The 16,197-nt window shown below is 38.6% G+C and overlaps 1 protein-coding gene across 3 annotated transcripts in view; it reads right to left on the reverse strand.

Moving 5' to 3' along the window:
- Positions 1–16,197, reverse strand: part of Nsmce2 (NSE2 (MMS21) homolog, SMC5-SMC6 complex SUMO ligase) — a 281,922-nt gene that overhangs the window by 174,634 nt on the left and 91,091 nt on the right. For all 3 annotated transcript variants that reach the window (XR_010041224.1, XR_010041223.1, XM_003467355.5), the window contains exon 4: positions 15,522–15,675. Coding sequence is in view for 1 of the 3 variants with exons in the window: in XM_003467355.5 (XP_003467403.2) it covers positions 15,522–15,675 (154 nt within the window). In the remaining 2 variants the exon portion in view is untranslated. The remainder of the gene's footprint in view (positions 1–15,521; positions 15,676–16,197) is intronic.

The following is a 16,197-nucleotide window of genomic DNA, read 5'->3' on the forward strand; positions in this document are numbered from 1 at the left end:
GCCCTCAAGTTGTCAGAGTATGCATTTGCTACTGCCCATGTTCATGGGGCCATTTATCAAAAATGGTGTTTATTGACTTCTGAGGGCCAAAAGATGCTCCCCAAATTTTACATTTGTTGGATATCATTTGAATGCTGTGGAAAGTGGGTATCATCCACTGTAAAGCCCATCAGGTGGGAGATGATCCTGTTATACGAGGAACAATCTGGCAGATGCCACCACCTGAAAGGTAGCCACAAAATCAGTGGGGATTGAGATAGCTCCGATATTACAGCTGATCCCACCTACTCTATCAGAGCTCATTTACACTTGAAAAGACTTGCATATGGCAGCTCAACTTCGAGCAAAGCCTAGTATCCCTGGGAGCTAATATCAAAGTTTACCCAGTCTGTGAGCCTAGATGCCCTCACTGTCAATTAGTGAACCCAAAGCGACTGCAACAAATAGAAACCACTCACTACCGTGGCTCCATGCCTGGAGAACATTGGAAAATACATTTCACAGAAATGGGAAAGCCTGAACTTCAAGGGAATAAGTATTTATTAGTAATGATAGATATTTTCACTGGATGGGTCGAAGCTTTACCTACTAAGTCTGAGTCAGCCCTAATAGCAGTGTCCCCGATTTGGCCTCTCGTTATGCATGGGATCACACAATGACTCGGCTTTTATAGCCCAGGTAACTCAAAAATTAACCCAAGCTTTGCAGATCGATTGGAAACTCCATTGTGCTTACCGGCCTCAAAGTTCAGGACAAGTAGAAAGGATACACCAGACCTTAAAAATGGTAATAACTAAGATGGCCTTGGAAACTGGTGAAAACTGGGTGAGTCACCTTCCTTTTGCCCTCTTGCATGTGTGATGCCATGTTGCTGGTATTTCCCCTTTCGAGGCTTTGTATGGGAGACCCTCTCCCCTCATCCCTAAGACTTCTGAAAAAAGAAAAACTGACTGATCTAGCTAACCAAGGTCTCATTAAGTCCCTCCAGGCTCTTCAGCCAGTTCTGACTTCCATCCCCCAGTTATTTCAACAACAACATCCTCCTCCTGCAGCCCATTCCAAGGATGAACACCCTACAGTCGTCATCAGAAGATATCACCGAGAATCTCTCAAACCACGGTGGGAAGGCCTCTACACCGGGGTTCTCAGGACTCCAACTGCTGATATTGGAGTATCTAGAGATTATCATACCTAAAGGTGTTCACAGTCCTTAGAAATAAAATACTTTTGTAGACATTGGGTTGGCAGGATCAATGGGTATAGGAGTGTCCAGCCTAGTAATCTGAGACTAAATTTACAGGCACTTAAGTGCTCTAATCGATCAGGATCTAGCCACACTCAGGGACTCTGTCGCCAAGCTGGAAGATTCCGTGAGTTCCCTAGCTGAGATGGTTTTACAAAACCAATGGGACTAGATCTCCTATTCCTAAAATGAGGAAGTCTCTGTCTGGCTTTAGGGGAAAACTGCTGTCTATATGCCAATCATTCTGGAGTCATCAGGCAAAACATGGCTAACCTCAAAAAGCGATTGCAAGAACAAGCCAGGCAGGCAGAACAGAGCTGGTTTGAATGTTGGTTTTCTTTCTCTCTTTGATTAACAGCTTTAATAACATCAGGCACAGGACCTTTGTTAATCTTCCTATTGGGCCTTGTATTAGAAACAAATTGATAAGTTATGTTAAAGGCCGAGTTCAAACTGTTAAATTAATGATCTTAAGGACCACAAGGCTATGAGCAGGTACCACTGTCTGAAATCCCCACGAACCAATGATTTGGCTCACTAACGAAAATCAGTGGGCAATGTTATACTAAAAAGCACTGCCATACCGTTCTGCATGCGCTGTGTCACCCTGGTAACCTGTTTGCTGGGTTAACCTTTGTTCCCCTTGTGAGGCACAATTATTCCAGGAATCAGTAGACCTTGAGTTACCTATATTCCTCTCGACCTTTGTCCCCCTTTTGTGAAAGAGAGTTGATCCAGGGGCTGGACGTTTAGCTCAGCAGCATAAACGCCTGCCTTGCAAGCAGGCAGTCGTGAGTTTGATCCCCGGTACTGATAAAAAGGAAAAAGACCAAAAAAAAAAAGAAAGACAGTTGATCCTGAAATTAGTACACAAAGGGCTGTAAATTCTTGTAAAGAAGGAAATGGCTGACCACCAACTGTGAAACTTCTCTGCTCTCAAGCAAGGGCGAACAAAGGTCTTCCCTATTCCTGTTATGCCACCCAGCATTTACTTTGTGATTGTTCTTTCTATAAAGGTCTGTCAAAATTTTAACCCAGTTACACAGCTTTGCAAACTCCAACTGCACTGTGTTGCTGGTGCCAGCTTAAATAAAGCACTCCTTTTTCCTTTAAAAAATGTCTTGCCCTGTTTTTTGGACAACATCTCAGGGTCTCATTTTTGGGATACAACATTCTTCTACATGAATAATGAGAAAGACATTAGGAAAACATGATCATTTACAACAGCATCAAGACAAATTAAATACTTAGGAAGTAAAACCTAATCTAATTTCATTTAGGAAGTGAAAGATTTCTACAATGAAAACTACAATGCGCGGAAAAAGGAGATTGAAGAAGGTATCAGAAAATAGAAAGATATTCCCTGTTCCTGAATAGGCAGAAACAGTATTTTCAAAATGGTCATACTTCCAGAATTGATATATAGACTTAATACAATCCTGCTATAGGCAGGGATTACAAGTAAAATATTACATACAGGACACATGATTTATAGTACTAGTTTGTACTAGTACTCTTGTAACCCAAGAGTTAAGTACAAGAAGTGCAGGAAATCTGTCCACACACTAAGACTCAAGAAATCCAGCTGAGGAATCCAGAATCCCATAGCAATATCCTGTGTGAGTCCAGCTGAAGACCTAGAGCCCATGACAATGCCCACCATAAGTCCCATTGGAGGCCTACAGCCCATAACCATGACTCATTCAAGTCTGTTTTATGGATCTGTGCTGGGAGGACCCAACGGTCAGAAGTGGAAGCTAGAAAGTCTGTGCCTGTGGAATGAAGGATCAGGTTGAGAGTTCTGCACCACAGACAGAAAGAAATGCTCAAATTAAGGCCCAGAGTTAACCCACAAAGTACCACAGTCATCCTGCAACAAGGTCCTGAGCTCCTCCAACAATGAGAACAACCTAGTTCATAGCACGAAGCCAGCTTGACAACAAGCTTCTCCTGGAGACTCAACAGCACATAAATTCCCCTCCAGTACCTCCAGGAGAATCAACAGCTCCAAACAACAGTAACACTTAGGAGAATTCACAATGCTATGCTTCCTCTCCAGGTCTTCTTTTTATACTGGCAGCTTTCCTCAGGTGGGCTATCTACACTCAGCACTATGCTTATTCAGGTCAGTTAGTGTTTAAATTGACCACTAGTTTGTAATCCACCACAAATCCCAATCAAAATATTCCTCACAAAACTAAAAAAGAATCCTAAAATTGATATGTAACCAGAAGAGACCCAGAGTAGCAAAAACAGTCCTAGATAACAAGGGCAAACCAGAAAGCCTCACAATCCCAGGTTTCAACTAACATCATAGAGCTATAGTGATAAAAACAGCCTGATACTCAAATAAAACAGATTCGTAGATCAATGGAACAGAATAGAGAGGATGCAGAAACAACCCCAGACACACTCAGCTCTCTGATCTTTGACAAAGGGACCAATACATGGTGCTGATAAAACTGGCTAACCACAAGCAGAAGATTGAATTCACTGACCCATATCTCTGTGTACTACATTAAAATCAAAATGAATCAAAGACCTGAATGTTAAAACAAAAACAATCTTCTGGAAGATAAAATAGGGAAAACTCTTGAACTAGGCACAGGCAAGGAACTTTAGAACAGAACCTTGATAGACAAGGAAATCAACAAATGGGATCATATGAAAATAAAAACCTTCTGCACAAGAAAGGAAACAACCAACAGAATGAAGAGACAACTTAAAGAATGTGGAAAAATGTGCCTGTTATTCCTCAGACAGAGGACTAATATCTTGAATATATAAGGAACTCAAAATAAATTAGATTACCCCAAATAAAAGACCCAATGGAAAAACGGGCAACTGAAATGAACAGACACTTCTCAGAATTCCTACAAATGGCCAACAAATACATGAAGAAATGTTCAACATCTCTAGCCATTACAGCAATGCAAATTAAAATACTGAGATTTTATCTTACTCCAGTAAGGATGGCTATCATAATAGAAATGAAGTAATAATGATTACGCTGCTAGTAGCTTTTCTACTAGTAGTTTTTTCTGAATGAATTTAGAGATTTTGCTTTTCTTTTTTTTTTTTTTTTTTTTTTTTTTTGTCTTTTTCCTTTTTATCGGTACCAGAGATTGAACTCACGACTGCCTGCTTGCAAGGCAGGCACTTATGCCGCTGAGCTAAATCCCCAGTCCCCGAGATTTTGCTTTTCTGATTATAAAATTATATAGATTCACAGAAAGCTAGAAAAGCACAAATATACAATTTCTAAAAAAATACAGGGTAGAGATGAGATTGGGGAAGAAGCACAATGCTACTACTTAGCAGTGTTCATTTATAAATATGATCTGGTTTGTTCTGATGTTAGTTTTTATTTTTTTGAGACAAGGTATCACTATGTAGCCCAGAGGTTTTGACCTTGTGATGTCCTCCTCCATCAGTTTATGGGATCATAGGCAAGCACCATCATATTCTGTTTATGAATGTATTTTTTAAAGTATGTTTACCTTTTCTCTTTGTTTTTTATGAGACAGAGTCTTGAACTCACTAGGTAGCCAAGGCCAGACTAAAACTCTTGGCTAGTCTCCTGACTCAGCCCCTAGAGTGCTAGGATTACAGATGTGCATTACCAAACCCAGCACAATTTTTTCATATGAATTTAGTAACTTGTGTATCACCTTTTGTGATATGACTATTAAAATTCTTCCTAATTTTTAAATTGGAAGGGTTATCTTTTTATTACTAATTGTAGTTCTTTATATAGTTTGGATAAACTATATCATTTACCAGATAAATGTATTATGAATATTTTTTCCCAGTCTGTAGTTTACTTATTCATTTACTTAATACTTTGTCTTTTGAAAAGCTGCAAGTTTAATTTGGATGAAATCTACTTTATATGTCGGCAAATTTAACCTAACCCCATGCATACTAAACATTTGACTTTCTATCCTGCTTTTTAAAACTCTTAATAGCAAAGATATCTTGGTTTATGAACTTAATTCTTTCCACAATTCTGGTCACAAACTGAACTGAACAAAAACCAAATCAATAGGTTCAATGTTGACTTACAGGGAAATCTGATTTAGTTCTCATCCAATTTGGTTTGCAACCAGAATCATGGAAAGAACTAAGTTTGTGAACCAAGATTCCACCATATGTATTTATTTTCTCAGATTATTAAAACTAACCTATATCATTTTTAAATGCAAATTATTTCACATTATTGATGTAGCATATTTCTCTTAACTGTCCTTCTGCTGTCATATTATGGTTAATATATTAATCACGTTGTAAAGGATACTGAACAAATTTTGCTCTTGTTATTTTAGAACATTTCTCTTTAGGGAGTCCTAGATACGTAATTCTAAAGAAAATATACCAGGCAGAGAAGAGAGGAAGTGTGTATTAATGATAGACACGTTACCATCTATTATCCCATAGAAGGGAGCCTTCAAGATGAGAGGCCATGAAATCTAGAGACAAAAACTGAGTTGCCAGAGGAGATACAGTTCATTCATTACTATCTAAGTCAGGTTTTTCTTTTCCTGCCAATATCATGCATCTTTATTGTACCACATTAATACTTCCAAAATCTCAAAATGAAATTGAAGCAGCAGGTTGGGCATGGTGGAACAGACCTATAATCCCAGCATTTGGACAGTAAGGCAGGAAGATCCCTACGAGTTCAAGATCAGCCTGGGCTACGAAGTGAGTTCAAGGCCAGCTTGAACTATGTAGGGAGACCTTGTCTCAACTCTTCGCCACTAAAAAAAACTGAAAGTAGCAAGTCATTAGTATTATTATTTCAATGTGCAAAACTATACAGCTTGATTTCAAATGCTGTTCACAAATAATGCATTTCCTTATCAATGGCTCTGAATTTCCATATGCATGAACTAGTTTTTCCACTGTATAACTGCTGACATACATATATAATAATATTCAATTACAACTCCTTTTTAAAGTTGTTATAATTATTATCCTGATAAATTTATCTGACGTTTGAATATCATGATTAATGATTAAATCATGTCTACTTATTCTGCATAATATACAACATAATAAAGTGCCAAAATTAGATTAAAATCTTTCAAAAAGACTAACATACATATCGTTAAGGTTCTACCACTATATAATAACTGCCTGACAATACTATTATATCTAATAATTACAAAAATTAAATCAACTCAACTTTAGGAATAGCTATCTGATGAGCTAATTATCTTACGAGGTATAATATTCATGAGCTTCAGGACACTTATGATTTTGTCTTCCTACTCTAGATACTGGCTTTCTCTGAGCATGGATTGCATCAGACTCATAAAGGAAGTCACAGTGGGAGAAATACCCAGAGTTCACAGTTGTTTAAACTTGTTGCTGACTCATTTGTCCCTTGATAACTAAATCTTTTTTTACTAAATTTAATTATAGCCATCTTGGAAGAGGAGAAGGACAAATCACAAAAGAATGTAGTAGAAAAGGAGGCCCGTGCTGAAATACAATAAATAAGGTGCCGTAAGAGAAGGCTGAGGTCACAGCATGGAAGCATTTGGAAAGGCCTCCCTGAGGTGACAGTGATGCTTGGAGTTGATGGCAAATGCGAACAGTGCAGCAGGGAGAAATCTCAGCTGGGAATTCAAAGTCACAACTGTTTCCAGTTGAGGAAGAGGCTGGAATTGCGACCAGCATGGCAAGAGACAATCTGAGAAAAGAGGGGAGGGAGGGACAAGAACAGGGGCAGAATTTCAGGCCTGCAAGACTGCATCGCTGACCCCCAGTTATGTGAAAACTGAACCCTAAACACAGCAGACACAACCACAAAGCTTTGTTTTCTCACAGCTTTTGAGAACTGGGACCCACGGAAGCTCAGCCAGGCTCTGGGAAGGCTGGGGTACAATCTCGGTGAAGACTTCACTATGGCAGGATCTACAACCAGGCTCAGTCACAGTCTCTGCCAGGATCAGCACAGGCACCTGGCCTCCTGTTTTTGCTATCCTCACACAGCCCTAGCAAATGGAAGTGCATCCTTAGGGATTCTAGTGGTGTCACTGGATACAAAGGGGTCCCTCCTCCCATTGGAGAATGAATCAGCAAAGTACACCAAGCACAGGAGTCAAATGGAACAAAATGTATTTGCCACAAACAAGAAGACCACTGGGCATTACTACAAAGCTGTGACTCTCCAGAGGCAGGGTAAGCTTCAGTTTTTAGGAGAAACTGCACAGTGAGAAAGGTTAGCGAGTGGGGAGAATTCTACTCAAGTACAGTCTAATGACATGCTCCTTCAGACTTGGCATGTGATGGAAACACGACTTCAGCTCTTCACTGGGTAGAGACTTGAGTATTACAGTAAGTCCTTGGCTTACAAATATTCAAGTTGTGAACTTTCACAAGTGTACTGTGTAAGACTCATTTTGTTGGACATGAACAAATCCAATTTACAAATGTGCTTCTAGAGTGAATTCATTTGTAAGTGGGGGATTTACTATGTAATGAAGAAAGTCACCTCTCAGTCACTGGCATCTGTTCCTTAGGGTTGCTTGTGAAGCATTACTTCCAAAGAATGACTTTAAGATTTGTAAGAAAAACAGTTTTCCTAGAGCTCAAACTCGGAATGGGAGAAAATGCAACCTCTGCTTTCCCACACAACTGAATGGACAGACCACCAACCTCCTGCCTTCTCATGGTGCTTCCCAGCTAACAAACTGCTCCCTGCAACATGGTGACTCCTTGACGCCACTGAAACTGCTTATAGCTGAATGCAGACAACTGTACGAGAGTACCTCTAGAGGAGAAGTCTCCAGCTGCAAGCAAGGTTTGTTGATCCTTTGGGGAACCCCACTCAGTTTGTACCATGCGCAACCACCACTTGGAGCTCACTCTCTCTGACTGACACAACACCAATCCATTAAGGATCACTGTCCACAGATCATCAGTACCAGGAGCATACGCCAGTCCTGTGAGTTACAAAATATGTGAACCATGGCAAGACATAAAAGAGCACAATAAGAGAAGATCAAAACTATACACATGAGCAGACCAACCGAGAGAGGAAAGCAAAGCTCATCTCAAGTTTTGGAAGAGTAGCGTTAAATCGGAGAGTCACAGACATAGATGCTCTTTTATGCCAAGTCATCTGATTAAGCAGCAGGTGTTACCAGGAGTGTGGATCCAAGGTGCAACTCCCTGAAGTTTAAAGAAAGAATGGGTACTTAGTACTGATACCAGCTCAAGTTCCACTCATTTAGGGCTTAGTTAATTCTTAGGGCATCATGCTTTTTCACTTTTTAAGTATATCCACTCCCCTGTGAAAATGGGTATAATTTAATCTCAGTCTGATGGGGAAGTATATACGTACAGTAACTAGTTAAAGCTTGAATTACCTGGCTCAGGCTATAATATGGAAAAATGCCTGTTCAGCTCAGTCCCAAGGTTAGGTTGAGGCCCTAATATTGCCCTTTCGGCAAACTGGCACCCATATACCATCTTCTTGGTTTGTTTGTTTGTTTTTGGTGGTGGTGCTGTGGATTGAGCTCAGGGGCTTGTGCATGCTAAGCACACACTCTACTATTAAAATATATGAGGGCCAAGACAACACCTCAACCCAAATTTCTCTGTCTGGACGGGATAATATACAGTTGGTTCCTCTAGTCATCTTTCCTGAAGACTGTGCTCACTATATTAGATACAATACTAGCTGAATCCCCAAATGCTCTGCAACTCTTAAGGTAATGTTAGACACAAAGCCTAGTCATAAACAAGGAAAGCCTGATTCTGTGAAGTATTTTTTTTAATATCTGCTCAACAACCTCTTAGGTCTTTCTTCATAGTGATGATTTCAATCTGAGATATCCCCAAATTACCTCCTGGGCTCACAGGCAGGGCTGGTAGGGGACAGGGCCTGTCCAAAAGAGGCAGGTCACTGGAGGCAGGCCTGAAAGGGCATGTCTCCCTTCCCCGCTAGTTGTTTCTGTCTCTGTTTCTCAGACACCATCAAGTAAGCACCTTTTCCTCACCACATGACCTTCTGCCATGCAATTTCAAAGTGGTAGCCTGCCAACAAGGACTAAAACTTCTGGGACAGGCTCACAGCTATAAGTCTAGATTAAGAGTCAGAAAATACATTAGATGCGGACTTTTTAGCAATGCTGCAAAGCTTTGTCAAAACTGAAGAGGCAGACTGAATGTATTCTGTAAAATGTGCACACGAGTCCTGGGGGCCAGGGATGGAATCTCATGGTTTAGATCCAGGAGGTTCCCCTAAGGGCCTCATGTGATTACAGGCAGGGCTTGTGACAAAGGGGCCTGGCCAGAAAAGGTAGATAGGTCACTGAGGGCATCACCTGGAAGGTTTAATAATCCTCAATGTAAAAAACAGAAATCTCAAACTCCACTTTAAAGGAACACTTCAAAAATAGTTCAACAATTTCTAAGTTACGCATATGCCAACCATGTGATCCAGAAATTTCACCCCTATGTGCTTTCCCCAGGGAAACTGAGTCTACATCTACATACACACTAGAACAAGAATGATCACAGCAATGTTATTTTGCAGAGTCTAAACTGGAAACAATACAAATTGCCATCAGCAGATGGGGACATGAACAATCGGTGTTAATCCATGCAATTGCATATGATGGATGACTCAACCATTGACAAGCAACAGCACATCTGAAACCCAACATGGTTAACGGTTATCCTGATAGAATAAACAGACAGACAAACAAAAAAACTACATCCTGAATGGTCAAAGCTTTCTCATGTGGAGAAAATGCATTCTCTCCATCTTGGACATCAGTGATCTACCTACCTTTTTCGGCCAGGCCCCTTTGTCAAAAGCCCTGCCTGTAAGCACATGAGGCCCTTGGGGGAAGGCTCATGGGATCAGAGGACAGGAATGATCACAAGCGGCCCCAAAGCAAGTTTCAAAGTGATATATGTACACATCCATTATCATCAGGATAGTTCTAGAGTTTCAAAGATCACTGTCGTGCAGTCACCACACACTGTTCCTCCTCACTCTAGGTTACAATACCAAACACCACACTTTGGAACTAAGTTCAGTAGCTAAGTATGAATAATTTGTTATTTGTATCCATCTAAAAGCTAAAACAATTATGGACCCTGCCTCTGGGTTACCATCTGACACCCGTATTTCTAATCCTTAAGAAAAATCATTGTGGAAGTTTCAGGAATACTCCCTATTTAAATGAAAATGATGATAAATCAATCCAGCAAAGAAAAATCGTCTCAACATTTCATAGTTTTCTAAGCGAAAATGCAAAGCTCTGCATCTTCAGAGTATATGCCTTCTTTGTCACTGAAAGTGTCAATGTACATCTGTGGCCTTCAAACTGAAAATGTCACAAATGCCAAAACCACAGAAATCTTATCTAGGTTTATTTTTGCTATTTCTGAATTCAGGCGGGTAGTGCTTGACTGTAATTTCAGCATTCTGGATCAAGGAGACAAGAAGATCACAAGATGGAGCCTAACCTAGCCCATTCAGTGACTTGGTGAGACTTTAGTGAGTATGTGGGAAGAAAGTCTGATGAGGCAATTACAGGTTAAAGAGGTTGGGTTCAAGACTCAGTACTGCAAAAGTAAATAACTAATAGACAGATACCAAGAAACATACACAGACATTTAAACAGATAGAAATAAAATAAATAACTAGCCATGGCTTTACTTCACTATGAAGTGAAAGACAGCCACAGGGTATTATCAGAAGGGGGAAGGGCTCAGGTTGTTTACACCAAGACTCATCTCCCTTCCTCAGCAACAGGACTGAAGGAAACCTGGAATCCTTGTTAACTATAGGCATCAGAATCTGGTGACAGCCACCTCCCAAAATCACTTGGTCAGAAAAGGCCAAAAGCAAACAGCCGAGCTGCTGCCCCACTTTGGGTAATAACTGCGAAACAAACAGAGGCTAACATAATTTTCTCTAATATGTAGACCACTGGGTATTGAATGGATATAATGATTTATTTAGAGAAGCCCATCTAATATGTAGTAATAACTGTAAGACATAAGCACTAAAAACTAGTAGGCGCAACTAATATATATTACCGCTAATGAAATAATATCTTTAAACGAGTACAGAATATGTGTTAGGCTTGTATTCCAGGGACGGTACACGCAAGACCCCTGGATTGTCCTTCCTTCCTGTGGGGCTGCAGCCAGCCTCAGAACTGTTCTGTGAATTCAATGCTCCACAGTCCTGCTGATGACTGGTGAAATGAGCACAGTGGGTGAAATCTGGCACTGAGTTGATATTTGTTATTAACAGCTCTCACATTAGTTCATGTCTGTATACACTGTCTTCTCCAAGTACAGTGCATTTTATTCATTTCAGAGCATCAACTGCAGCAATGCATACAATATAGAAGCTCAATGTATTCTGAAATACTCGAGACAAATGGATGGCATTTAGGAAAAACAAATCTAAAATTAAAAGAAATTAAAGAAACTATTCTTGTTTCTCAATGTTTAGATCTGAGATCAGGAAAGTTTCCTGTAGAGTTGGATAGTACATATTACAAGCTCTGTGAGCCACAGTTGATGACGTAACTACTCCACTCTGCCACTGGGGTAGAACAGAAGAAATAAAGACAGGGAAGGAGACAAGGAAAAATACACTTTTAAGGATCAGACTGCAACTCCAGGAAAAAATTAAAGTTGCCCAAGATTACTCATATATTCTCTAGGTTTGTTTATGCTTCTTTTCCACTAGACCCTCAAAGATAAAGTCCACAAATGAGCTTAGCTGATAAAGCTAATGACTGAAAACTGATTGGTCTTTATTTTTATCTTTTTTTTTTTTTTTCTAGGCTGGCCTTGAACTTGTATGTAGCCTAAGCTGGCCTTGAACTCATCGTGATCCTCTTACCCCAGCCTCCAGAGTGCTAAAATGACTAAAATTAGATTTTCATATAATTTTTGCCACTAAATGTAATTTTTTTCCACCAAAAATTTAAAAATATAAAAATTATTCCCAGCCATGCATAGTAGCACAGCCTAGAATCTCAGCACTCTGAGAGGCTGAGGCAGGAGGATCATAAATTTGAGCCCAGTCTGGGTAAAATAGCAAGATTCTGTCTCAAAATGAAAAATAAACAAAATGAAAAATGAAGGGCTGGACACAGAGCACAGTGCAAAGGCTCATTTCTACTGCTGTGCAAAGTCCTGCAACAACCAAGGTATAAGACCACATCTTTTTGGTCTATTTTAGCCAAAACAATGTATTACAAGGGGGCAAATGCAGAAGAAACTATGGGGATCTGGCTGACTTTGATGCCAGAAATTGAAGAGATCTATGAAGGTATAAAAACCATGCCACTCTTCTCAGTAACTGTTAAATGTAGTTATATTTCACATCGGATCTATTTAACATGCAATGACCAAGTATTTTTAATCAATTAGTATTTTTAAAAACTTCCTCAGTGGTGCATACTTGTAATACCAGCACTTGGGAGACTGAGGCAGGAGGACTGCCATGAGTTCCAGAGCAGCCTAAGCTACACACTGATTTCAAGGCCAGCCTAGACTACAGAGCAAGACCCTGTCTCGCCCCTGCCCCCAAAATCCTCAGCTTGGATTTTTAATATGATAAATATCAACAGATATACCCAATAAACAAAAGCTTGCTGGGGACACTCAAAAAATTTTAAGAATATAAAAAGAGGCTGAGTGGGATAGCACAACTTGTAATCCCAGCAACTCAGGAAACTGAGGCAGGGGGATCAAAAGTTCAAGTCCTATCTGGGCAATTTAACTAGACTTTCTCCCCAAATAAAAAGGGTGGGGATATAAATTAGTGGTTCAATCCCCAGTACTGCTAAGAAAGAAAAAAGAAAAACTGAGCATGGGCCCAAAAAGTCTAAAAACAAGCTGCCGAGCTACAGCAGGCAAGCCACAACTGAATGCCCACAGCTACCCACTAGATGCACCACCTTGGTTCCCCACCAGAGAGCTTCCTGCCATTTCTTCAGTCCCATCCTGGTTGGGTAAAATTTCATCCCATGTACTTATGTTTTCCCATAATAAAGTTGATGAGAATGTCATGGTATTTTCATGAAAGAACTGGTAGAAATACTTCAGCCTTTACTTTGCCAAAATAGGAAACTGGAAGCAATTATTCTCCCAGGCTTATATTTTTCAATCTTTAAAAACAAAAAATTACTATTGGAACTCCTCTCCAGAACACATCTCAAAAGAGATTCATTACCTTACCAGCTTGCCACAGTATACCTATCATCTAGATCCATAAACACTGCAGGAGTCCAACCTTAACTGGGACCCTTGCAGCATAGTTAAGTCTAAGAAATCAACTCTACTGGAAATGGTGCAAGTTAGCTGACAGCACTCATACTGCATGGAGAAGTCCACTCTGCATGTAAGGTATGTACATCTTACAAGAGCATTTTACAAGACTATTAATATTTTATATCTTCTGTCATTGAAAATTTAAGAATTTTCCTTTTCCATTTTTTAAAAGAATATTTTAGGGGATATTAAAGGGAAAGTTCTTTTAATTCCAGTGTTAAAATATGAGGGGAAACCTTACATAAGGAAGCATTTCTTTCAATATAAATTTACTTTTGTCATTAGATTTAACTATTCAAACAATGTGAGAAATCTTTTTCTCTTTATATCGTCTTTCCTCCTCCTCCTTACTCTCACTGTAAGTAATCTCTACAACTGCCCCAGTAATATTCAGATACTTTTCCCCTAATAAGATGGAATTTTCTCATTTTAGAGAAAATTTAAAAACCAATAATCATGATTCCAGCATTTATTATTTTAGGAAAATGTTTCCTAAAAGTCTTTATAATTTCTCTTAAAGAATAATAACTAAGAACAATAATAGCAGAAGAAATTTATATTTTTATATTGTTGGATATTTATTTTTCAATCTGTATTAAAACTATCTTAAAAAACAGGACTAACAATTGGATGCTAAGTCTGTCACAATGTGAATACTGACTCCAGGTAGTACAATAAAACATATTTGGCTATTTCGACCAACATCAAAACTGAAATTCAATAGCAAAAATTAGAGAGCCACTAGAAAATTATTATTTGTTCTGTGGATTATTAGCCATTTGAATGAATGATGTCAATTACATTAGAAAGATTTTGGTAGCCATAATATTCAATAAAGAACAAAAACATAACTTAAACAGGCAAAATGCTTACTTTTGAAATCTACAGTAAAAGCAAAAGTCTCATAATGATTGCAAAACACTGCAAATTGTGAAACAAGTTATTTGTAAAACAGACAAAAGTAAAGCAGCTTACTCAGTCACTTTTTGAGGTCTCAGCATCAATTGTTTTAAAAAATGCTTATATTTAAAAGAAAGCCTATTTCAAAATATGAATCTCTAAGCATGTATTAAGGGCATGAAATGAATTGTGTCTCATATCATACATTCTTATTCCATATGTATGTAAATGAAGGTAATGGGAAAATAAGTGTAAAAAGTTATTTGCTTCACTATTCAATTCTTTGAGGAGTAAAAGAATTTCAATCATGAAAGAAATACTACAATTAAATATATGCTACTATAAAATCAATTTATATAACATTGCTATATGGATCATGGGGGAAAGAAAGGATATATTTATTGTGCAGAAAAGATACACTACACTACTTCTGGCAAATTTTGCCTACAAACATATTTTTGTACACTCAGTAATTTTCCTCACTCTCATTAAGATTATGCTCATTAAAAAATCTAAATGCAACAGTTTATTAAGAAGGAAACAAATTTAATAATTACATAGAATTTATACTACCACAAAGATAAACTATCAAAGAGATTTTAGTGTCTATTTGAGAAAACAAATAAACAAGAAAAAATTCAGCTAAGAAAACCACTAACACTACTTCAAACACTAAAACTAGAATCAAAGTAATAGTTATTTTTAAAAGTTGGCACAGTAAGATTTTTAAAACCTACAAAAGCCACCGTTAATTTAATAAAATAGTTTTTAAGTTTATTGTTTTTCCAAGTCCTCTCCCCAATAGTGGGACATAACATGTAACTTTCCTTAGGTGCTGGGGAAGTTTGTTAGCACTTAATGGGAATTGTTGGCTCTCAAAAATGGAAGGTAATTGGAACCAAAAAATTAGACAAAATAAGGGGCTGCAACAATAATAAAAAGCAACTGAAGATCAAGCCAAGCAGGTAAGCAAACTCTATAGCATCAATTTTCTCAGATTAAGTCAGTTCTCTCATTTTGAAAAGCCAAACCAAAGCGAAGCATGCCGACTTACACTGCTTCTGTAGTTCTTTCAGCTGTTGTTTAAACTGTACAAATTTTTCATTCTTTTGAAAGTCTGCATCAGAATTCTTACTCTGTAAAGCCAAAAATTTCTGCTCCACTAATAATTTTAAATCGGGTATCTTTTCTGGACGTTCTTCTTTTACCTAAGGAAGACAACAAAATATCAGATAAATGACACTACTGAAATTTATAACATGGTTTTTAGCTTATGTAATTCAAATAGATAATGAGAGAGCACAAAGAATCCTCCATGCAGAAGACAAGACTGTTGGTAAGGAATGGAAGGAATCATTTATTTCATTTACTCATCCTAGTCTCCCTTTCTTAAACTTTACAGCCCATTAATGCTCCTGCTACCCTACAGTTTCCTGATGACAAGGGAAAACGGCAGAAAAAAACAACTTCAGTGAACCTGAGCATCACCATTTCCTCCTTAGCTCAGTTCTGCTCAGTCCCTTCTGACTTGCCAAAGTGATTATTTTATTTTTCACTCTCAATGCTTTTGTTCTGATTGTTGGTCTCAGCAGGAGATATGTGACTCTTACTTTACCACAAAAGAAAGGCTTCAACCTGTTTCACTAGCTTGAACCACCAGTAGTATATGCGTGATTGTCCCACTGGGTGACTCGTACCACTAGTGGTACAAAAGGATCCAAGCACTTTTA

The sequence above is a fragment of the Cavia porcellus genome, unplaced genomic scaffold (assembly GCF_034190915.1).
Source record: "Cavia porcellus strain 051 isolate PalLab524CR breed Dunkin Hartley unplaced genomic scaffold, mCavPor4.1 scaffold_19, whole genome shotgun sequence".
NCBI lineage: Eukaryota > Metazoa > Chordata > Mammalia > Rodentia > Caviidae > Cavia > Cavia porcellus.